Source organism: Chrysoperla carnea, chromosome 5 (genome assembly GCF_905475395.1).
Source record: "Chrysoperla carnea chromosome 5, inChrCarn1.1, whole genome shotgun sequence".
Lineage (NCBI taxonomy): Eukaryota > Metazoa > Arthropoda > Insecta > Neuroptera > Chrysopidae > Chrysoperla > Chrysoperla carnea.
Window position 1 is genome coordinate 27044557 of NC_058341.1, and position 24506 is coordinate 27069062.

The 24506-nt window shown below is 28.7% G+C and overlaps 6 protein-coding genes across 6 annotated transcripts; 3 read left to right on the forward strand and 3 right to left on the reverse strand.

Moving 5' to 3' along the window:
- Positions 1-1119: 1119 nt before the first annotated feature.
- Positions 1120-3588, forward strand: LOC123301084 (zinc finger protein 2 homolog). The gene is made up of 2 exons (XM_044883814.1): positions 1120-1318; positions 1840-3588. Exons 1-2 carry the CDS (start codon positions 1158-1160, stop codon positions 3482-3484), a joined length of 1806 nt encoding a protein of 601 aa, XP_044739749.1. The 5' UTR covers positions 1120-1157; the 3' UTR covers positions 3485-3588.
- Positions 3589-8471: 4883 nt separating this feature from the next.
- On the reverse strand, positions 8472-12036 carry LOC123301085 (putative uncharacterized protein DDB_G0267716). The gene is made up of 3 exons (XM_044883815.1): positions 11635-12036; positions 10091-10433; positions 8472-9955 (listed from the first exon to the last, which is right to left on the reverse strand). The coding sequence occupies exons 1-3, from the start codon at positions 12034-12036 to the stop codon at positions 8472-8474; spliced, it is 2229 nt and encodes a 742-aa protein (XP_044739750.1).
- Positions 12037-12847: 811 nt separating this feature from the next.
- On the forward strand, positions 12848-13775 carry LOC123300579 (pyridoxal phosphate homeostasis protein). Its single transcript, XM_044883171.1, has one exon. The coding sequence runs from the start codon at positions 12988-12990 to the stop codon at positions 13753-13755; it is 768 nt and encodes a 255-aa protein (XP_044739106.1). The 5' UTR covers positions 12848-12987; the 3' UTR covers positions 13756-13775.
- A 1119-nt stretch (positions 13776-14894) lies between these two features.
- LOC123299670 (U11/U12 small nuclear ribonucleoprotein 35 kDa protein-like) lies at positions 14895-16253 on the reverse strand. Its single transcript, XM_044881962.1, has 2 exons — positions 16118-16253; positions 14895-15511 (listed from the first exon to the last, which is right to left on the reverse strand). Exons 1-2 carry the CDS (start codon positions 16130-16132, stop codon positions 14912-14914), a joined length of 615 nt encoding a protein of 204 aa, XP_044737897.1. The 5' UTR covers positions 16133-16253; the 3' UTR covers positions 14895-14911.
- Positions 16211-18957, forward strand: LOC123299669 (RNA-binding motif protein, X-linked 2-like). The gene is made up of 2 exons (XM_044881960.1): positions 16211-16341; positions 17349-18957. Exons 1-2 carry the CDS (start codon positions 16328-16330, stop codon positions 18913-18915), a joined length of 1581 nt encoding a protein of 526 aa, XP_044737895.1. The 5' UTR covers positions 16211-16327; the 3' UTR covers positions 18916-18957.
- Positions 18958-19737: 780 nt separating this feature from the next.
- Positions 19738-22202, reverse strand: LOC123300534 (mitochondrial tRNA-specific 2-thiouridylase 1). The gene is made up of 6 exons (XM_044883119.1): positions 22021-22202; positions 21779-21944; positions 21167-21351; positions 20874-21097; positions 20463-20630; positions 19738-20395 (listed from the first exon to the last, which is right to left on the reverse strand). The coding sequence occupies exons 1-6, from the start codon at positions 22103-22105 to the stop codon at positions 20048-20050; spliced, it is 1176 nt and encodes a 391-aa protein (XP_044739054.1). The 5' UTR covers positions 22106-22202; the 3' UTR covers positions 19738-20047.
- Between the last annotated feature and the right edge of the window lie 2304 nt (positions 22203-24506).

Sequence of the window (24506 nt, forward strand, 5' to 3'; positions counted from 1 at the left end):
GTAAAGATTACCTTAAATGTATTAAATAAAAAATAATTTGAATATTTGTTAATTTTTTTATTTCAAAATAAATTTTTAATATAAAATATATGAATTATTTTCATTTTTGTAAGTTATTCATCATTCTTACTTGATAAATACTAACTTGATGCACGCTGGCTGTTTCATTTAATAAATAGCTAAATATATATATTGACCAATGTAATATATAGTGTGTCCCCGGATAGAGGTAAATATACTTGTAAATTTCCTAATTTTGCATTTTAAGAAAAAAGTCATTCTTTATAAGAAGTTTTGCTTATTATGAAAAGTATGTAGGAATATTTAAAACTTCTAAATAATGTACAATGTTGTTATTTTTATGTCCCATGGAAATGAGCGTAGCGTTCCAGGGGACACGCATATTATTACTAGAGACAATAGAGAATTGAAAGCATCCAGTATTATAAGTAGATTTAGCAATTCGAATTGTAAATTACTTCGAGGAAAACCGAAAGTTATTATTTTTCAAGCATGTAGAGGTGATTTGCAAGATCTCGCTATTAACGCACAACCTAAAATGGAGGAACCAACGAATTCAACCGAATCAGACTATATAGAATCAGGATCTAGAAGCCAAACACCAAGTGACAACAATATCGAATAGATCAGACATGCTTATTTGTTATACAACAAGTCCAGGTTGCAGAAGTTTTCGTGATAAATTTAAAGGTATAATATGTTTTTCAACCATTTTTACTTTAAAATTTTGAGGTTGTTCGATGGGGTGCCTTTTTGTGTAATGGGCTCTAAGTCTAATGTTTTTGCATTTGTGTATTGACGTCGTGTGAGTGTTGGAGTACATTTACAATATACTGTAAAAAATTGTTTTACATGAATAAATTTTTCAAAAATACAAAATGTTTTTGGTATTCTCTCTAACGTAAAACTCCGCAGACCTAAACCTAAAAAAAATTTGTATCAAAATAAAATTAAAAAAATACAAAGTATAGAGAGTGCCAAAAGTGGTATGCGGTAAAGTTACCGTAAGACTTCGTGGTACTGTAAACATGCAGGTTACAAAGTTTGACAGACGGTAAGAAAGTGAGGTTAGACATTAAATCTAGTTCATTACAAAACGTCAAAAATTTCATCTTAAGTTTGTGTTATTATAAAGTATGGAATTTTCTTCCTTAGAAGATTTAAACGCACACATTGAAGAATATCAAAGTCAGAATTTCGTCCAATTATGGAAGAGAGACTCTCGCACCATTGAAAGCATGAAAAAAATTTGTCCAAATAGACTAAACAATTGCAAAACTGAACTAAAATATTATAGGTAAATAGAGTTACTGATTTTTGTATTCCGATAACATAAAGTATTTTCTCAAGTTATGCTTATACAAGTTTCAAATTTGAAATTGAATCGACATAAACGGCAAAAATACTTTTGAAAAACTTTAGGGTGATTCCATTAGTGCTCGATTAAACATTTAGATGCAGTTAACGCTGCCTATTTTCTAAATAAAAAGCAATTTTAATGAAATAATTATTTTAGACGGATTGCACATTATCATTAACGGCTTTGTTAATTGTAGTTTGTAGTTTTAAAATTCCTCCATTTATATTAGTCAATTTGTAATTTTTATGGTAATCAAAGGTGTAAAAAATAAAATTTACTGCAGTTTATTAAATTACTCTGCAATTTATTTAATGGAATCACTCATATTCGCAATATTTTAACAAAACCAAATCGATAGCGCTATATCAATACGGAAGTGTTTCTGGGAAAGAGTTTTCTCTACTTAATTTTGAAAATCAACCTTGAAATTTAAAAATCATTTTTGTTTTGTTTTACAGCGTTACCTTTGCTTGTATAAGAGGTGGGAGGCAATTTAAGACAAAAGGATGCGGTCTAAGAAATAAAGCAACATTTAAAGATGACTGTCCCATGGAAATTAAAGTAAAATTAACACCAGACGGTGAACATTTAAAAATTACATCACTCAATGAAAATCATAATCACACCAACGATAAAGAAGAATTTTCCTTATTACCCCGACAGAGAAAAAGGAACTCTGAAGAACAAAATGCTGAGTCAATTTTGCCCTCTTTAAGTAATAAGAAGAGAAATTGGAATTCTGAGGATAAAAATGAGGAAGTAAAATTATTAAAGAATTTAAAAACAAAAAAATATAATTTTGAAAATCTATGTCGAACATGTTCTTGTGAAGGGGATCTACAATCCCTTTTCGTTGAAGATCAAATCCGCATTGCTGATATGTTAACCGAAATAACCGATTTAAAAATTATGGAAGGAGATCAATTTCCACAGAGTATTTGTACGTTTTGTTTGGATAAATTAAAAAATGCCTACGATTTTATCAAGCAATGCTACAAAGTTCGTGCAGAATTCGAAGAACATTTAAGTAATTCTCTTGATGATTCGTTTTCTTCTACCGTTGATGCATCGACAGGAAAAGGTATTATTAACGATAATGAAATTAAACAAGAATTTGTTTTACATGTAGACAGTGAACTAGACTGGAATGATGGTACGAAAAATGAAGCTAGTGAATCCGAAAATGAAAAAAAACCGAAGAAAAAAATGTATAAACGAACTCTGCATGAATGCCCAGTATGTTCGAAAAAAACACAACATTTAAAAGAACATATGCGTTCCCATACCAAAGAAAAGCCGTTCAAATGTGAACTATGTGATATGGAATTTTCTTCACGTAGTAATCGCTCACGACATATTAAAATTCACTTAAACGATAGACCTCATGTATGTGAAATCTGTAATCGTGCGTTTACAATTCGTCATAAATTAAAAACTCATATGAAAACACATTCTACGGAAACGCCATTTAAATGCGAATTGTGTGAAAAATCATTCAAACATTTATCTCAACTGAAATTACATACGACAATTACACATCAAGACAGCGAACAATGTTCGGAAATTCTTGCCAGCATTGATACGCAGCGAAATTTTCTTTGTGATCTTTGTGGAAAAAGTTATTTAAGAAAACATGTATTTGAAGGCCATTTACGTGCTCATTCTGGCGAAAAACCTTTTTCTTGTCCAGTATGTGGAAAAATGTTTTCCACATCTTCGCTGTTATGTTTACACCGGAAAACTCACGACGAAGAAAAACCATTTAAATGCTCTTACTGTGATAAACATTTTCGCATGAAAAAATTATGTAGGCGTCATGAATTAATTCACACTGGAGAAAAACCCCTAAAATGTGATTTGTGTGGGAAATGTTTCCGACAATCGGGACATTTGTATCGGCATAAAAGGTCACATACGGGAGAAAAACCTTTTGCTTGTACAATTTGTGATAAACATTTTATAGTTAGAGATCGTTTGAATGCTCATATTCGAGTACAACATACGGGAGAAACACCATATGCGTGCTCGATTTGTCATAAGAAATTTAAAGACTTAAAAATCATGAGACGGCATGAGAAGAAGGTTCATGCAGCTGTCAAATGATTTTACCAAGTAAATGTTGTTTATTAACTTTTTTATAAACATAGTTTAGGTATCGGAAACAAAAAAACTTTCTTTATGAATTTTCTTTTTGTATGTGATTAGACTCACACTCGTAATGTGGTTGGCGTCACAAAATTTAAAATTTAAAATGTTAATTTTTTAATATTTTATTGATGCCAATCGTTTGTCATTGTTTTGACTGTTTGTGAATAATTAGTCAATTAGTAATTAATGATTTTAATTATGAACTTATTAATAGTGAAAATTATTCAAAATTGATCCGAAGATGGACAAACTTCCAGGTAATTAATTAATCGATTGAAAATCGTTTGTGAATTCTTAAAAATGTTTGTCACTAAGTGGACTAGTTCTCGACTAAAATTTAATTTATTTTTTTGAAATATGTTTATTTTTTACCTCGACTATACAATGGCGAGGGTTATGTGTTTGGTACATATGTATGTATGTTCATCTGTTCCCATCTAGCTTCTAAACTACTAACCATAATTTTACAAATGAAATATCGTTAGAAGCATTTTGATTGCCCGATGGTTATAAGCTGTATAATGTGGCGTCACATTAAATTGAATATGGCGCTCTCTACAGGACATAAAGTTATGATCGAAAAACAAATTTCGATTTAATGATAGCGTGTTTGATATCAAATTAAAGGGATTAATTAGCACTTTTCAAATATATATACATTGTTAAACATAATTACGAAATTATAATCGTAAAACAGTTTAAAGTGTATGTATTTTCGTCTGTTCCCATCTAGCTTCTAAACTACTTACCATAATTTTACAAATGAGGTATCGTTAGAAGCATTTTGATTGGTCCATGGTTATAGGCTATGTGGCGTCACATTAAATTGAATATGGCGCTCTCTAGAGGACGTAAAGTTATGATCGAAAAACAAATCTCGATTTAATGAATGACTGTAACCCTAAAATAGTTTAAATAAAATAAAGTTCAAAAACTAAAACCTCGTGCTCTTAAAACTATGAAAACAAGAAAACATTTTCATCTGAAATTGTAATTTCTATCCATAAATGTATTAGATATAATTGATTGAAAATTTGAACTATAAATTAAACTTTTACAATGAGTTTAAAAAGAAGACTTATTCAACGGTTTGTATCCATATTATATCCATAAATGTATTAGATATTTTCATATAAATTTCAAATAAAAATTGAATTTATGAAATTTATATAAATTTCAAATAAACATTGAAAAGGAAGAATCTCTGTTAATTTGTTTCATGAATTTTATACATATATAAATAAAAATCATTATAAATTTTAAATTTTGTTTTATTTTATAAATTTTCTATCCTATTTTTTTTTTTTTTTTCAGAAAAAAAAATAACAATTAATTAATTATTTAAGGTAAGTATTGAGTTAATTATATGTTATCAATAATTCGATTGGCTCTGTGGCTATAGTACTTGCTTATGAAAACAAGGTACGCTGGTTCGTACCCTGATGTGGGTAACAATTTTTACTTTTAATTTAAATGAATTTTTCCTAATGTTAAGCATTTTCTACTCTTTTTATAGTTTAAACTATCCATATAGCCCGCCCTCTTGTCATAAATAACGTCAGTTATAAGTTATGTCATAAATCACTATTCTGTCAGGGGGTGGGAATTTAAATAATCATAAATATATATCTCACTCTTTAAAATCATGTTTTCTTGTACAAAATATTTATTAAAAGATTCACGTTCAAAAACTAAAACCCCGACAATTACAGAATCGTGCTCATAAAAGGTTAGTATATTATTATATTATATAACTGGCTAGTTACTCTTCGGGGTCCCCCGACTGTAATGACGATTTTACTTATCATTACAATTTCAGATGAAAATGTTTTCTTGTTTTCATACTTTTAATGAGGAACAGGGTATGTATATTACATTATTGATTGCTATAGCATGTCAATGGTGGTGTAGTGGTTAGCATAGTCGCGTACGGTTATAGATTACCTGGGCTCGTATCACTCAATGTCGCGATCTTTTTTTAATTAAGTTATTAAGCCGAAAGAATGTAATTTTTTTTAGATAATTGTTATGAGAACCAAAAGGCATATATTAAAAAAATAATATAATTTCGAAAAAATTTTCAATTTTTTCAACATTTGTACTAGGAGAACATAAGTGGGAATTAGTAGTTCCTGATAAGGAGAAAGGTGAGTAAGTGTTTTCACCCCGAAAGTCTAAAATTTTATTTTGGCAGAAAGTTATTGGTCTGCCCAGAAGTCATACTCACCAAACACGGGTGTGCAGACCACTAACTTTCTGACTTACGAGGTGACAACAATTACCTTGCTATCAGGTACTACTAATTCCGTCCGTCCATGATGTTCTCCTAGTAGAAATGTGAAAAAAATTGAAGTTTTTGAACGAAAAAAAAACTAAAATTTTTCATCATTTGTACTAGGCAAACATGTTGTGGTGGAAATTTAAAAAAAAATGAAAATAAAAATCCGAATTTGCTTAAGAGATTATTGAACTTTTTTTTTTATTATATGTCTTCTCCCAGTTTCGAACCAGGGGATTATTTATTCGAAGTCGGATACGCTAATCATTATACCATAAGGGCTCTGTGATTCTTATTAATAAATAATTATATTCATATATTCGACTTTCTTAAATTATAACAAAAAGTAAATCTCATTTTCGGAAAATTTTGAGTAGTATTATTACAAAAAAAAAAATGGCAAACGAAGTTTGAAATACTCACCTATCGTGAAGTTCGAAATACTTACCTATTTTTAACTGAAATAATATTGTATAGCTACAGAGAGATGGGGAAAAATAAAATAAAAACAGGGTTTGAGTTTTCAACTTTATTTAAATGAAATCAAAATACATAAAAACTATTTACGAATTACTTGCACATAATTCCATATAATTAATTTCATCTTAAAAAATTTTTTTTGCATCAACTTTTTTTTTACAAACCAAATACCACACAAAAATAAAATGAAAATCCAAAAAGAATATTACGTATTTACAATCCAACTTCTTTATCTCACCTATATTTTATAAGAATTTGTTTGTACCTTTACTAAAAAAAAAATTAATTAGTTAATTAATAATTTTGTTCTGAAAGGAAGAATGGGATAGAATAAAATAAAACAAAATTTAAAATATATAACGATATTTATTTATTTATATTAATTTGAAAACGTTATCCCGAAAATTGATTTTTTACTATATAAAATAACCATTATTATTATTCATTCAAATTTTTTATAGGTGACATATGTACAAATATATATAATACAAGTGAAAACAAACAATTGACTGAGTTAATTGTTGAAATACCATGCATAGTCAGTGTTGATTTATTTATCACATTACACATACAAACATGTGACACATACATAACTGATAATCAAGTATAGTACCTATAAATAAATATATATAATAAACAAGTGCTATACCCACAGAGCCAATTTGCTTATTGATAATTTAATAATTAACTTGATACTTACCTTAAATAATTAATTAATTGATAATTTTTTTCTGAAAAAAAAAATAGAATAGAAAATTTACATGATTTTTAAGAGTGAGAATGATATATTTTTGATTATTTAAATTCCCACCCCCTGACAGAATAGTGATTTATGACATAACTTATAACTGACGTTATTTATGACAAGAGGGCGGGCTATATGGATAGTTTAAACTATAAAAAGAGTAGAAAATGCTTAACATTAGGAAAAATTCATTTAAATTAAAAGTAAAAATTGTTACCCACATCAGGGTACGAACCAGCGTACCTTGTTTTCATAAGCAAGTACTATAGCCACAGAGCCAATCGAATTATTGATAACATATAATTAACTCAATACTTACCTTAAATAATTAATTAATTGTTATTTTTTTTTCTGAAAAAAAAAAAAAAAAATAGGATAGAAAATTTATAAAATAAAACAAAATTTAAAATTTATAATGATTTTTATTTATATATGTATAAAATTCATGAAACAAATTAACAGAGATTCTTCCTTTTCAATGTTTATTTGAAATTTATATAAATTTCATAAATTCAATTTTTATTTGAAATTTATATGAAAATATCTAATACATTTATGGATATATTATGGATACAATCATTGTAAAAGTTTAATTTATAGTTCAAATTTTCAATCAATTATATTTATTTCTATAAAATATCTAATAATTCCAGATACAATAGAGAAGTTGCATATTTTTTTGCTTCTTATTTATTTTTTTTCGAAAGATAAAAATTGTTAAGAATTAAAAAAAAAATTTTTTTTAATTGATTTTTAATGTTTTACAATTGAAAATGGTTTTTCTAAACTATAAATACCATAGATAAAATAATAGATAATAAATACAAACGACAGTGACATCAACACCTCGCTTTCGTAATGCCATCGCACGGAGAAGTGACTATATAACATGAATAATGATAAATGGTTTGTTTCTCAGCCTCAACGGAGATTAAAATACGTCACTACCGTTTTATTTATTCAAAAATATAAATTAATTTTTTTTATTACTAATTAATAAAAAAATGGATTTATTAATTTCAAAAAAATTACTTAAATATACTTGAGATGAATTATTATTTCATTTCAATGCAAAATTTCTATTTGTGTTTTAAACTTTCAACAGCACTCGATAACACTTCTTAGAAGAAACGTTATAGGGTAGGTACCTTCAGCTTACGAGAGCTTTGCTCTTCAGGTTGCGATTGGCATTACTAAAAGTTAGCTCTCACTTAACGTTTTAGGAGTATTTGAACATGGTAATCGTTTCAATATACGGACTAATTTTAAACTAATACCATAATTAAATAATTTTAAACAAATATCAAGAATAAAATACATTTTCGTCAAATGTAAAATAATAGATATGACGCGATTAATTTAGATCAGATTTCATTAAAGTTGACGCTTCTTTATCGCCCATGCTCATAAACTCCTAAAAAAGTATTAAACAATTACTATTACATAAGCTTTTTTCGACATTGTGCATTAAATGTCGCTTTTTTAACATCATCGATAGATTGTTGAATAATATCTTTATTAATTAAATTATTATTATTCGTTTTTGTAACACGTTTCTTTCTAGTTTTTGGTTGTTCTACCACTGAGTTGACTTTGGATGATAAATCTTGTGATTGAGATAAAAATAAATTGTTATTATTAAAACCATCTTGTGTTTTAACATATTGCACGGAAGCTGAATTCTTATTATAGTTTACCCCAGAGTGCAGCGGAAACACTTGTGATTGAGATAAAAATGGGTTGTTATTAAAAATATTTTGTGTTTCATTGATAATTAATGGAGAAGATGATTTCTCTTTACCATCTAGTGTTTGTTTCATAGATTGTACGGTAGCTGATTTCTTATTGGATTTTACTTTTGGTTGTATTGGAAACACTTGTGATTGAGATGAAAATACGTGATTATTAAAAACATCTTGTGTTTTATCAATAAATAACCCAGAAGATGATTCATCTGTATTTTTGAATTTATTGCCTGAGTTAGAATTCTGTGCATTAACAGCAGATTGCAAAGAAGATGGTTTTATTTTCATTTTTGATGATTTATTTAAAGGTTTTAATTGAGATAACATTTGTGATTGAGAAAACGGATTGGAATTCTGTGTCTCACTAACACACTGCATTGAAAAGGGTATTTTTAAGTTTGTTTGATTCATTGTTTGTGATTCTGATGCAAAAACATGTGACTTTGAAAACGAGTTCACATTTTCTGTCACGTTAACCAATTGTTCACTAAATGGATTCTCTTTAAAAGTTGATTGTTTCGCTGGTTTTAATTGTGAGGGCGAAAAAAATGGGTTTGTTTTATGAACAGATTTCATAGTAGGTGATTGATTAATGTTTGAGGGAAATTTAAAAGGGTTACAAGTATTTAAAAAGTAATTGTCTTCCAGCCTCGATTGGGTAGCATTTAATGATACGCAATCGCTAATACTTTTTTTCCCTGTGCTTAGTTTCTGCTGTAGTTGTGATACAGTCCTTCCATTCTTAATATTTTTTATTAACAATCCGTCAGTTGAATTACGATTTTTGGTTGATTCAATATTAAATTGTGTAAGATTGGATTCATTATTTTGAGAAGTTGTAAACAAATCAAATGAATTTGGTTCCGAATTACTAGCTAGCCATTGTTCGGATGATGTTGAAATGATGTTCTCGAGTTTTTGAGAGCACTCATTTGTTGATAGTTGAGAAAATTTCCGAGTCGATTCCAAAAGATTTAGTGCAGATGGTTTTAAAGAAATTTTTTGTATTGATAATGCATGTGCATTATTTTGAGTTTTTGTACTTTGTTCATCATCGTCGGTTTTTTTTATAAATATTGATCGTTTGGCTTTATCTGTTATAGCAAAATTATCATTTAGAATTGCATCATTTTGATTGTGAATTTTTTTAGAATTAATATTCTGTGTAACATTTTCATCTAAATGAATGGAATTATGTAATAGTTCAAAGAACTGAGAATAAAATTCTCTAATTGAAAGTTTAGTATCGTTTATATTCGATGATCTAAATGGAGATTTTGATTTAAATTCTTCGGCAGTAATTTTATTATTACAATCATTTTTTGAAATATTCGTCTCCGGTTGTGATAATTCTTCCCCAATTTTATGGCTATTATCGTTATTTGTACATTGTATATTTTCTACCACTGATTTTGCCGGTTTTATGATTTTTCGTGATTTTCTTTTGAATGAAATTTTATTATAATTAATATAGCTCCGAAATTTATTTGCATTTAATTGACTTGTATGTCGTTTAGTTTTGTGCTTGGGAAAACGTAATACATTTGCTTTTGCGAAATTGAAACGCGATTTCTTGTTAAATTCATACTTTGCCTTGGCTTGATTATAAATGGAATAGTCTTTTTGTTTGTTTGATTGTACTAGTTCTAGTTTAGCCTAAAATAGAATGTAAATGATATAAATTCTAGTGGTGTAAATGAAGGGCGGTTAAAATTAATAAATTACCGAAGGTTCCCTTATATCGATCTCATATTATATTATTCCAAGCCATGGTTAATATAACAAGAAAATCAAGTTTTACAAATTATAAAACAAGAGGAATTCCCATCTTTCATTTTGTATTTTTATTTAGCAAAATTTAAATGACTAAAGGTAGGTTTTAGTTTTAAAATGAGCCAAAAGTGCTTCTCAATTTATTATTATGTCTATTGAGAATAAAAATGCATCATATACTCTATCTATAGGAAGTGATGTAAAAAGAAGTACCCGTAAAATAAATAAAAAAGAACGTTGTTTGGAAATTATCTGGAACCACTTTTAGAACTGGGCTCTGTCATTTTTAAAAAAAGAAAGACACTGTTAGCGTTAGTTCAAAATAAAAAAATCCAACTCTTCCAGAATTTTTCCTAACTTAGGCTGGGATAAATAAATGACCCCTTATAATACTTACCACTCACAACAACGTCATAACGCACAAATGCGTCCTAGTTCATATTTTTTGATATTATATTGCTATTTTAACCCAAGAAAACAATTTTTATAATACAGCCGTTTCCGAGAAAGCTTCCGAGCAGGCCCGTAACAACTCAGAACCAAAAGGAGGGTACAAGCTTCTGTTTGCAATAATTTCTTCAAAAGATTCCCATTTGAGAGTTATATTTCTCAAAATTACCTTCTGTTCTCATTTTTTCGAACGCTGCATAAACGGCTCCAATAAATAACGTAAAATTTTTTTATTATAGAAAAAAACGATCGGAAATTTTCAAAAAACTAACTCCCTAACTGATTATTGATGTATTTGTTTTGAGTTAAAGAAAAAAGAAAAATTATTGATCGTTTCATTATAAGACAAAAATTATCCCTCATTTCACTACAATCCTTTTTTTAACAATATTGTAGACAGGCAACGTCGTTAAACTATCATGTTCCTTATTTCTCGAAAATAGCTGAAGCAATAAACTTTTTTCTTGGATTATTAATTAGTAAAATAGCTAAAAAATAAGTTCCGTTTCTTCGCTGCATGTTTTACTGAAACTCGACGATATAATACGCATTGAATTTCACATAAACATTGAAACAAAATGAAATACATACTATACTTTTTTAAACAATCTTACTCTTTAAAATAAATACTTACTGCATCCTTGTCCACCATTTCTTGTTCACCAGATGAATGAATATCACTAAGTTCTGATGTTTCGGCATCATTTAAATTAATATTCAATTGAGGTGGTTCATAAAATGTTTCTTGTGAACTATTTTCTGAATCTACTTTATCAATATGTTTAGATTCTAAAGACGTTGTACCTTTCTTTAATTGTTTACTAATGATATTTAATTGAGATAATAACTTATCACATACTTGATTAATTTCAATGTCATTGGTATGAGTTTTAAAATATGAAATATTTCGAATCAATTCTTGAACAGCAGGTAAGGAAATAAAAGGAGATACAAAAGAATGTTTATAAACCGCATATTTGATTAATTTTAATCGAACTTTTAATTGGTTTAGTCTGCTAGTATTAATTTTTTTCATCATTAGGTAGTTTTTCTTTTTGATATTTTATCTTTTAAAAGTTATTACTTCACTTAACTTGAGTTTTCGCCTAACTATGTTGTTTTGATGAAAACCCAACGCTAAGTATTTTCATTTGTTTTTTAATAGAATTATGGGTAATAAACATTTGTTTTTGTAATAAATAGATTAATTCATAAAGAATATATACCGTAATATATTATTTATGGTAAACGAATTTAAACTTAAGAGTTAAGATGTAAGTTCATGATTACGTTTGACGCTGGCTTTGAGTCAAATTAGGAATCCATTTAGCAGAAGAAAATAGAACTATGTCCAGCGTCAATTAATACATAACAGCCAAAGCCATCGTCAAAGCTATCTATGTGAAAGCTAGTGCTTCCCATGTAGTTTCATTTCATTTTGGTCCAGTTCTGACAACGGCATCCATGAGAAACCCATAAAAATCTTAAATTTGCATTAAGTATGCACGACAGGAAGACGAATAACTCAATATCACGTCAACCGATTTCGATGATTCTTTTTTTAGTGACAAATTAGTTAGTGTACTTCAGATTCACTAAAAACCGCAAAATAAAAAAACTTTTAACAAAAAGAAAACCGACTTCAAAATAAAAACTTTTGCAAAACAAATTAATATACACTAAAAAGTAAAAAAATAATTTATTATATAATGTAGTTACAACTATAGTGAACTATTGTTATTTTTGGAGTCGGTGTCAGCCAAAGAAACTACTCTGACAGAACAGTTGCTACATTAGCTTGGTTGACACTGACTCCAAAAATAAGAATAATTTTAACTACATTATATTATAAATTATTTTTTTACTTTTTACTGCATATTAATTTGTTTTGGAAAAGTCTGTCTTTTGAAGTCGGTTTTCTTTTTGTTAAAAGTTTTTTTTATTTTGTCTGGAAATTTTTCATGTCAAAGTCTTAAGGTTATGTTCAATGTTGCGACGAGCAATGACTGACGTGGACGTGAAATTGGGCCTTCAAATCATCCGAGAGCGAATACAAAAAGCTTGTTTACTAAGAGAACCTGAATTACAATGTATCGAACCGACCTTGGTTGCGGTAAGCAAGACCAAACCAGTCGAAATGTTAATTAATGCCTACGATGCAGATCAGAGACATTTCGGTGAAAATTATGTTAAAGAATTGTTCGAAAAAGGCAACGATTCAAAGATATTAGAACATTGTAAAGATATAAAATGGCATTTTATTGGACATTTACAGCGGAACAAAATAAATAAAGTGATTGCTGTACCTGGATTACATATGATACAAACAATTGATAGTGAAAAATTAGCAATTGCAGTTAATACAGCTTGGGCTAAGCATTCTCCATCTGATCAAAAGCTAAAAATAATGTTACAAGTTAACACCAGTCAAGAAGAAGAAAAAAATGGAATGCATCCATCAGAAGTTGTCGAAGTTGCTAAAAATGTACTTGAAAAATGTCCAAATCTAGAATTGTGTGGTTTAATGACAATAGGTGCTTATGGCTACGATATCACGCTAGGGCCAAATCCAGATTTTTTATGCTTAATTGAATGTAGAAAAGCACTTAGTAAAGAACTGAATATTGATTGGAAGAAAATACATTTATCAATGGGAATGTCTGATGATTTTGAACAAGCTGTTGAATTAGGAAGTACAATTATACGAGTTGGTAGCTCCATTTTTGGCTATAGACCAAAAAAAACTACCGTATAAAAATAAGATAAATTGATTGTTATGTTGTTTTCTTTTTTAGACAATAATATGTTTTTAAATGTGTATATTTGAAAAAATTGTTTTATTATTTGCCTATAAAATTGTTGTTTTTTTTTTGTGGCTATAGCTGCGTTAATACCTTACAAGTACTGTGATCCAATCAATCAAGTAATAGAGAAGAGTTAAAACGCAACCATTTATAGAAGTTGCCATTACAAGTATTATGCATCGAGCTTTTAGTAGAATTTTCATTTTTAGAAAAACTTGGCCTCTACTGTCTACTATCAACCATTTTAGATTGTTGCTTAGGCAGACCTCGTAATTACAGGGCCGAATTAACCCTCAACGGAGCCCTAGACAACCATCAATTTGGGGGCCCTTTTTTCACATCCGTTCCCTTCTTTTTTCGATTAAAAAAATTCAAACTTATATCTTTCATAAAAATTTCATTGTCACAATGTAATAATATCAATAAAATTACTATCTACATTTTAAACATGTCGTTTTCTACATTTGTTTTCGGCAAATTATATCATCAATATCGATTTTGTTCAATAAATCTGACTCAATGCAGAGTATACCTAACATCTCGAGTCGCTCTTGTCGCGTTGTAGCTCAAACCTCCTCGCGCTGTACCCATCGTTTAGTTTGTAAATTCATATCAAAGCGATGAACTATAGGGGAATATTGATAGATTTATGCAAATACTTTAATTTGCCAAAGAGCGTTTTTTAGAGGAAATTTGTATATTAGTATTATTCACATAATATCAATAAGGCACTGCAGCCCACATTAGTAAGCGAGCAAGTTCAATAAATCGTTAAAATTTCTTCTATTTGTATATTTATTGATTTTAAGAATGGATTGAACTAGAGATTTTCAAAAACAATATTTTAGGGGAAAAAATTATTGAAAAAAAATTAAAGTGCGCGTGAAGAAGAGATCGTCACTTTTAATCAAGATAATCACTGAGTCGACTGAAACGCTATGGAATTTGATAAGAGTAATATAGAAAATGAATTTAGGCTTCTTATCTTGGGGAAAATCTAAGCTAGCAGCTAATTTACTAAATGTCTTTGATTCTTTCTTTAATTGCTTTTAACGAAATAAAAGCTTAGAAGTAAATAAAGTCATAAATTTATTTAAATAATTTATTTCAAACTCGTTTTAATTTTTCAGCACGATGTCTATCTCTAGAATCACTTCTTGATTCTTTCTTAATAGAATCAATAATAATTGGTTTTCTAAACGGTCGATCTCGTCCACCAAATCGTAACTGTCCCGATTCCTTGCGTCCACCAAAACCACCACCAAGGCGACGAGGTTTCCATCCTTTTAATAATCGTTCACATTCAAAATCTACAAATATTTCATTACCATCCAAATTAAATTTATTTAATTTCTTATAAGCTTCTTCAGCTGAACTTTCTTGTTCGTATTCAATAAATGCATAGCCTTTAGGAGTTCCAGTTACAATATCTCGAACTAAACGAAACCGATGAATTTTACCATACTCAGAAAATAATACTTTAATTGTATCCTTTGTAGTTTTTGGACTTAAACGCGCTACAAATATTGTATTTTCTGGGCGACCTTTAACGTGTCTGTTTGGGTAATATTCTGAATTAATAGCTCGAACAATTGCTCGATCATGTGGCTCTGTATCAGTTCCATCAATTGATCCAATTTTTAATGGGTCGTATACTTTTGCGTATGGTGACCAATTTTTAAGAAAATCCTTTTCAATTTTTTTCTCCTAATAAATACACAAACAATTAATATATAATAAACAAGCAAAACAAACAATTGACTGAGTTAATTGTTGAAATACCATGTATAAACAGTTTTGATGACGCAATCGTTTGTTTTTTGATGTCACGTAAATAAAGAAAGATTTCCACTCTTAAATAGCCACACACACATAACTGATATTCCCATATTAATACATACTACAAAATTTTCACCTAATTAGCGCCCTCGTGGGTAAACAGTGATGTTTACAAGAAAATGTTTCAATCAAAAGTTGTTTAGTTTTTTATGAGGAACATTTTTTATATTTAAACATTTGTTCTATCTCTAACGGTTTTAACGGCAAGACCCATTAAGCACACTATAAAAATTTCAGCTTGATATCTCTTTTCGTTTTTGAGTAATATCGTGATGACAGACGGACAGACGACAGACAGACAGACATACGGAAATGGACTAATTCGGTGATTCTATGAACACCTAAACCAAAATTTTTTTTGTAGCATCAATATTTTTAAGCGTTACAAACTTGGGACTAAACTTAATATACTATGTATAATTCATTAACATGGTATAAAAATAGATTAAGTATACAGAGAATTTATTTGCTTACCTTTTCTTTACTCATGTTAAATTTAGGAAAAAAATACAATTTTCTGATTACAAATCGACGTTGAAGTTTGTTAGGAATATTTGTTTGTTGATATTTTACTTTTGAGGTTATGTTAATTTTCGTCTTGTCAATAGAAGATCCATTTGTTGACAGATATTTTCGAAAATAAAAAAGTTTGTTAAGGAAGATAATACAGAAAAATATTTCAAGATGAATCCGTTAACGTAAGTTATTTAATATATTAATTAGAGTGAATGGCCTGCAGGTTTCTGGCCCTTTGCGTTAGCCCTGTTACGAAATTCGTAAATACACGCTTGTGTACGAATAGAATCACCAAATTGAGAAATCTTTTATGGTACAGAATAATTGCAATTTTTGGTGATAAAGTTTGAAGATGGATCCTTATAGAACTCGATGAGTGAGGCGAAAATCAATAATTAAATATTTTGAGATATTGCTTAGTATTTTAGTGTGAACTACATCACATGTAACGCTATATGTGAACCTCCTCATTTCATTCGTCGATATCTCGAGAAACTAATAGATATTTCGAACATTTTATATTTCATCTTCGTTTTATCTCGCCTAGTTCTGTACGCATTTATTGTCCAATTTTATCGCTGAAGAAACCATGGCAAATGATCATTTTTTGAAGTCGAATCGAGATCTCGAAACCTTTTTTTTACCTTATCTTGTCGAGTTCAATACGCATTCAATGCGGGGAAATTTTATCGCCAAAGAAATCGTAATATAGGCAACGATAATGCTTTTCTGAGCAACTTTTGATGAATTTTCGACGGTATGAATAAAGCCTCCGTTAAATACTTATTCGAAGCCTATCTTGCTTTCACCCGTTTATTTAAGATTTTGATAGAAATGGCCTTCAAAAATGGGCACTATTCAATGGCGTCGCGAGAAAGTGTGACGTTTCGGGAGGGATTATAAATCAAACAATAAATTACTGTTACATTTGGTTATATTTTTTTTTTCGAGTCTTTAAAGGGGAGGAGGGCCATTTTTTGTTTGAACTTCTGAATTATTCAAAAAAATTACAATTAGGTACTTCGAAATCTAAACTTGTTAAAATTTAAAAAGATGGCTTTAGTACCGATATTTTGAAATTAGGCCTCTTTCTATTTGGCCCCAACCCCAAAATTAATATTAAGCAACCGGTGTAGTACACTAAAAATGTTGGAAAATATAATACATTTTAATAAAATTTGTATTACAGGAATATGAAAAATGTAAAAAAACTAAGCGAACAAGAATTACATACAACAAATAAAACTTCCTGGCACGATCAGTATAAAAATTCTGCATGGATATTTGTTGGTGGATTGCCGTACGATTTGAGCGAAGGAGATATAATTTGCATATTCTCACAATTTGGAGAAATTGTTAATTTAAATTTAGTTCGCGACAAGGAAAGCGGTAAACCAAAAGGTTTTTGTTTTATTTGTTATGAAGATCAACGTTCCACTGTTTTAGCCGTAGATAACTTTAATGGTATTAAAATTTTAAAGCGAATTATTCGAGTAGATCACGTCCAAGACTATAAAGTTCCTAAAGATACTCCCAAACTTGATGAAGTTACGAGATTAATCCAAAATGAAGGTTGTGGTCCAGGATCAGCAATTTTAGCACAACAACCACCACAAGTTCCTCAAACTTCGAAACCAAAAGTGGATGAATATGGCGATATTAAATTGCCTGAACGATTACCAATTTATGATAATATAAAAAAAGAAAAAGAAGATGAAGTGAAGAAAAAACGCAAGGATAAAAAGAAAAAGGATAAGAAAAAATCGAAAACAAAAAAGAAGTCAAAAAAGAAAAAACGTGAAAGTTCTAGTTCGTCGGGTAGTGAATCAGAAAATGAAGAAAACTATGATTCAAGACCGAAATCAAAAAAATCGAAAAAGAAAAAACGTGAAAGTTCCAGTTCGTCGGGTAGTGAATCAGAAAATGAAGAAAACCATAATTCAAGATCGAAAACGAAAAGATCGAAAAAGAAAAAGCGTGAAAGTTCGTCTAGTTTAAGTAGTGAATCAGAAAATAAAGATAACTCTGATAATTCAACAGAGGCAAAGAAGAAAAGTGACGATTCGAGATCGAAAATAAGAAAATCAAAAAAGAAAAAACGTGAAAGATCATCGAGTTCATCATCAAGTAGTGAATCCGAAAATGAAGATAATCCCAAAATAAAAAAAAAGAAGAAAGATGATTCGAGATCAAAAAATGAAGACATAGAAAGTAATGATTCTAGATATGAAAAAAGGAAGAATAGTAATCAAGAACGCTATGATAATCACTCAAGAATAAAAGAAGAACCACATGAAATTAAGCAAGAAAATCGAGATCGTGATGAAATTCATGATAGGTATAAAAAGAAGAATAATAGTTATGAACGCTTTGACAACCATTCTAGGGTAAAAGAAGAATTACGTGAAATTAAACAAGAAAATAGAGATCGAAATGAAATGGGTCGAAATAGTGACGAATTTTATAATCGATATAATAAAACGAATAATAGCTATAACGAAAGATCTCGAAATTCACGACCATGGGAAAATTCGAATAAGAATTATAATCAAAATAGAGATAAGTATCGAGAGGGTTCAAATGACAGGAAACGATCAAATGATTTTTCAAAAAATGATGATTATCAACGACGTAATAGAGATGAGTATCCATCAACTTCAGGTCGATATCAAAAAGGTCAACGAAATGAACGTCAAAGAGAAGATGGCAATCGTTCTAATTCAAAATATAATAGACAGGATCGGTATAAAAATTAAGTTGTATTTGTAAATAAATAAAATTTTTATTTAATTAATAAATTTGAGTTTTTAATTTACATTGAAAAAGTTTCCCAATAAACTTTAAATATTCACTTTAGACTTAGTTAAACGTTTTTAATTTTATGGATGTTTTGGAATTATAATTTTACATTGAAGGTAGCCAATGTTTTTCTAAAATGAAATCCCTGACTTTTACAAATTTTCCAATAGGGAATATTCATGTATTTTTTTTATATTTTCAATTAATTGTTTACACCGTTATAACAAAGTAAAAAATTTAAATACTGCTTAAAAATGCTGTATTTAAGTGTAAAAACATATTTAAAATGCATTATAATTTTGAGATATTTAAACGCAGTTTTTTGGCGCTCTCTGTTGATGACATATAAGTACGTGATCTGTCAATTTTTGACAGTTCAATGTGTAATTTACATTTAAAAAAAAATGAATTAACACTACAGAATTTACACTCGTTATTATTAAGTTTTCTAATAAAAAGCCGTAGAATAGTATAATTTAATGAAATACTATATAAAATGTAATTAATTAATATCATACAGTATGTCAACAAATTTGACAAGCCCGTACTTTGATGTCACGTCCGTATAAAAATTTGCATTTCCGTTTTAGAAATTTTTAAATGCCCTCGCTGAATTTGTACTTTTATTAATTAATTTAAAGTAATTAAAAAGATATTAATTGCTAAAATAATGGTTTAGTTGAAATGTCCCGTCATTAAAGTTACGGAAGAAAAATATTTGAACCAAATTTAAATTTCATGAATATTCCCTATTTAATAATTTAAAAATCCCTATTGTTTTGTTAAGAATCTAATAAAATTCCCTGGCTTATCTCTTTTCTAACTGACAATAATATACAGAAGAGCACTTTTGGAAAGTTATTCCTAAACTTAAACGAATTTTCATAGAGGTCAATTTTGTTTTATTTGAAGCTTCTCTAACAGACAATTTTTGGTGGTAGATTACAATGAGACTTGATATACAAATTTTAATGAAGTTAATTTTTAACACCTACAGAGAACTTGTTTCGTAAAACATGAAATCATATAAAATTGAAGGTCATGATATCTAAAATTAATTTAATTTGTTACATAATAATTGCAATAGAATTATACAGCAATAGATTCCTGTTCGAATTCATTGAATTCATTTAAATGATACATATTTGGACCTAAATTAAGTATTCGAGCACTCCCTAAACATTGATCGTTCAAATAAAATACCGCATATTGTCCAGGAGTAATTGCACGCAACGGTTTCTCCAAATTAACCATCAAATGATTATATTTTGTATCTATATACGCACTACAATTAATTAAAGGTTTTCCATGTTGAAATCGAAATTGACATTGTAGGAGATTTCCTTTTTTCAAAAACGATTGGCTTGGATCAATCCAATGCGGTTCGTTTGTGAAAAAAATTTGTGTATAAAAAAATGGATTATCATGTTCGGCCGCCTAAAAATTTAATAGAATGTAGAATTTTTAATCAGGTTACAATGTTTGGAAATTATTGTATACTAACCACATAAATGATACCAGTTTTTGGCTCTTTACGTGCAATAAAATACGGTTTTAAATTTCCTCCTAATCTTGCACCTTGACCAAGAGTCCAATGATGTAAACCTTGGTGTACACCAACTTTCCTCCCCGTTTCAATGTCAATAAATGGGCCAGGCTTATCAGGAATGTACTAAAATAGTTAAAAAGAATCATTTTTGGTCAGTTAAAATTCTGTTTCTGGTATCATACCATAATTTAAACGAACACATTTTAAATTCGATAATTTTTGAGAAAAGTTATGAGTTGTCAATTTTAATGAAACTGCTTAACCAACTGAGCTAATAGGGCGACACAATATTTATTTGGTGACCGATAAATTTGCAGCACAAGATTTGTAAAATCAATCTAGAATCTACAGACTTTTAATACTAACCTCTGAAATAAATTTATGAAAACTACGTTTTCCAATAAAACAAATTCCTGTACTATCTGGTTTCGATGCAACATTTAAACCAATATTTTTAGCAATATCTCTAACTTCCATTTTAGTAAAGTTTCCTATTGGAAACATTGTTTTCTTTAAAGCCAATTGATCTATTTGAGATAGAAAAAAAGTTTGATCCTTCCGTTTATCTTTCGATTGAAGCAATTGAACATCTAAATAAATGAATTAATTTAAAAAAATTAACGTTGTATCATTATTTTATCAATAAATAGTATTCTTACTTGCATCTTTATTATAGTTTTCTAGGTAAGGTCCAAATGAAGTGTTTGCATAATGTCCTGTGGCAATTGCATCGGCACCCAATTCATGGATGGCATGTCGAAAGAAATGGTTAAATTTTATGTACCGATTACACAGTATGTCTGGATTAGGGGTATAACCTGATTCATAATCTGAAATTAGATCACTAATAAAAAATACACTTTTATTTTAAAATTATAAAATAATATAGAATTTAAAAAAATTTCGGGGATCTGGGTTTAGAGAGTAATTTTTTAGATTGATTTTTCCCATTTTCAAAAGGATTCCATCACTTTTAGAAAGAGGGTAATTTTTTTTCTTCTAAACATAAAAGGTACACTTTTTTCGGATTTCCAATCTCTCCAAATAAGCATTCGTACTTTCTTAACCCCAATTTTCTTCATGATAGTGATTTCACATCGCACACGATTTGTCACTGAAATCTATGAAATTTTGATTGAAAATTTGAAATTCCTATGAAATTATGTGTTGCTTGTTACTCATATCGTGTACGATGTGAGTTCACCATTAAACGTTTTTGGTCATAGGACCACCGACCTATTAAGTTTTTACTTAAATAGATAATAAAATACCTAAAAACAAAATTCCAATACTCCTTCACAAAATTTACTTGAGTTAGTGGAACATCCAATTTATTGCATACTTTTTGTGCATCTTCGAAATCTGTATCAGCTGTACAATGCCCCAACTCGTCGGGAATATCCCAATTTTTCATAAACACACCTGTTACATTGAAACCTAAAAAAAAAAATGTTGAATTAATATTCCATTATTTGTATTAATTATGTAATAATGTAAAGAAAATATAAGTAACCTTTTTTTTTTAATAAGTAAGCGGTTACAGCACTATCTACGCCACCAGATATTCCAACAACTACATTTTTAAATTTTTTCATCATTTTTTTTTATATGTAATGTAAAATAATTTTCAATTATTAAATAAGTTTTCAATTTTATTTCTTCTCATTGTTATGTTTTTTCTGTGGTTTTTATAGGTTAGGTTTCAAAATCAATTGGTTTGACATTTCATAGACATGTGCTTTTTATCTTATTCATAGAAGTAAGAATATAGAGGAAAATGCAATGTTTTAGGAAAGTTCACACTATAAGAAAAATTTCTTTTACAAAATTTTTATAAGAAAATGCTCTTTTTATTTATTTATTTTATATAAGGTCGGTTTTTTAACAACTAAGTCATTAGCGACCGAACAATATGCCTTTCTTAGCAATTAGCATTTTACATTATTAGATTTTCTTGTATGATATAATTATGTGCGTCTTGGAATCCTGCCTACTTGACACTAAAGATTGAACAGATTACCAATATGTATTTATTTATTTAACGTTAACATTTGTTTCTGTACTGCTTCGTAAGGAACTTCGTCCCTAATGAGGGTCCCACTACCACAATCTTTTACCAGAAACTCAACAAATTTGTGCTGATCTTAAACATATATTTAAGGTTTCTGATGTTTGTAGCTCTGAAAGGGATCATTCTGAATTTTGGTCTCAGTGTATATACTTTTCCACACCTTTGATTATTGTCCATTTGTTCAGATACAGTCTGTATGTAGTAAAGTTAAAGATTTTACAAATAAAGGAAAATGAAATAAACCGCTTGCATTTTGCTAAAACCTCATGGAATGTGTTTCTTAGGTGTCAAATAAGTAGGGCATGAATTAGTGGTGCAAATGTTTATATTTGTAGACAATTTAATAAATAGGCAATTTGTATTACACATATGTTATACACAGCCCATATAGTGGTGCAAATGTTTATATTTGTAGACAATTTAATAATAGGCAATTTGTATTACATATATGTTATACACAACCCATATATACACTTTAGAAACTCACAAAATTAAAAATTTAATATCCTAGCTGTTATTCAACCAAATATTACGAAATTTGGTATCCCGGGGTTTTTTGGGTCGCTGAACATGATTCCAAAAAAAGATTTTCATTTTAAGTCTTTCATATTTCTTTTAAAAGAGAAAAAATTTGCGTAATTCGTCATGTATCACTGATTTTCTTTTACAGAATAATATTAGGGTATTCATACTCGAGCCACTGAAAATGGATCTACCTATAATTAAAAACAATATAAATCATCCTTCTGTATGTTTTTAATTATAGATCGATTTGCAATTAAAAAAAATTTAATTAAATAATATAATATTTGACATCCAGTATAATTTATATTAAATAATATAAATTTTTAATTTATGACTTTTTTATCTAGACGATGGCTTTAACCATTTATAAATAATCATACTCGTGTGGCTTAAGAAACTGATAATGGTCCTATAATTAAAAATTACATAAGTATAATTATTTATAAAATTCATTAACGCTCTAACCATTTTTTGATAAAAAAAAGCATAAAAATCAGTGATACATGATGGATTACGCAAATTTAATAAATAAGAAATTCAAAATTGATATTATTTAAAATTAATTATGTTGGTTGTCAAATATTATGTTATTTAATTAAATTTTTACTTATACAAAATAGAAAAACGAATACGCTAGCAGAAAAGATATTATTGTCAGAAGAAAGTTTGTATGAAAGAAAAAATTAAGAAAGTTGAGCGGAACATTAGAAAATTTAAGAAAAATTATTAAATGCAATAAATGGTGGAAACGCATATAAATAATGCATTTATATTACCTCACTATATACTTCTGCATTTATTTGCGATTCCACCATATTTATCAAGAATTTTGAACAGATATTTGAATAGTATTGAGATTTTTTTTAATTATTATTCAGATATTGTGAATAGGTATTTATTAAAGCTATATACGAGCGCAGCGAGCTCTACTGCCGAAGGCTTTAGGCAGGTAGAAGTCGAAGACCGAAGGCCTAGTAGTAAGATTTGAGAAAGTAGCAAAATTTGTGTAAATTTGGGTGGGCTTGCGCTTATTTGTGCAGAATTTTGTTTATTCATCCAGAAATAAATATTTGTAATAGCACCGAAATCACTTATCCTAAACGTTGCGCCCATAACAAGCATTATTCCATTATTTATAACTAAAAATGAACCGCACCTTCGAAATTGTGATCATCGTTCGATGCAATTTGACTCATACCTTTAAAATGTACTTAACATTACGACTTTTTCTCCAACATGAATATAAATAAACCGTAGTGTATATGGACCATATCTTTGGACCATTGGCGTTATGATTCCATAAATTATTGTTTTTAGTGATCTATTAAAGTATTAATTTGACAATATGATAAATATTTTGATTTTATTATTATGTATTAATTTATATACAATCTTCGAACTTA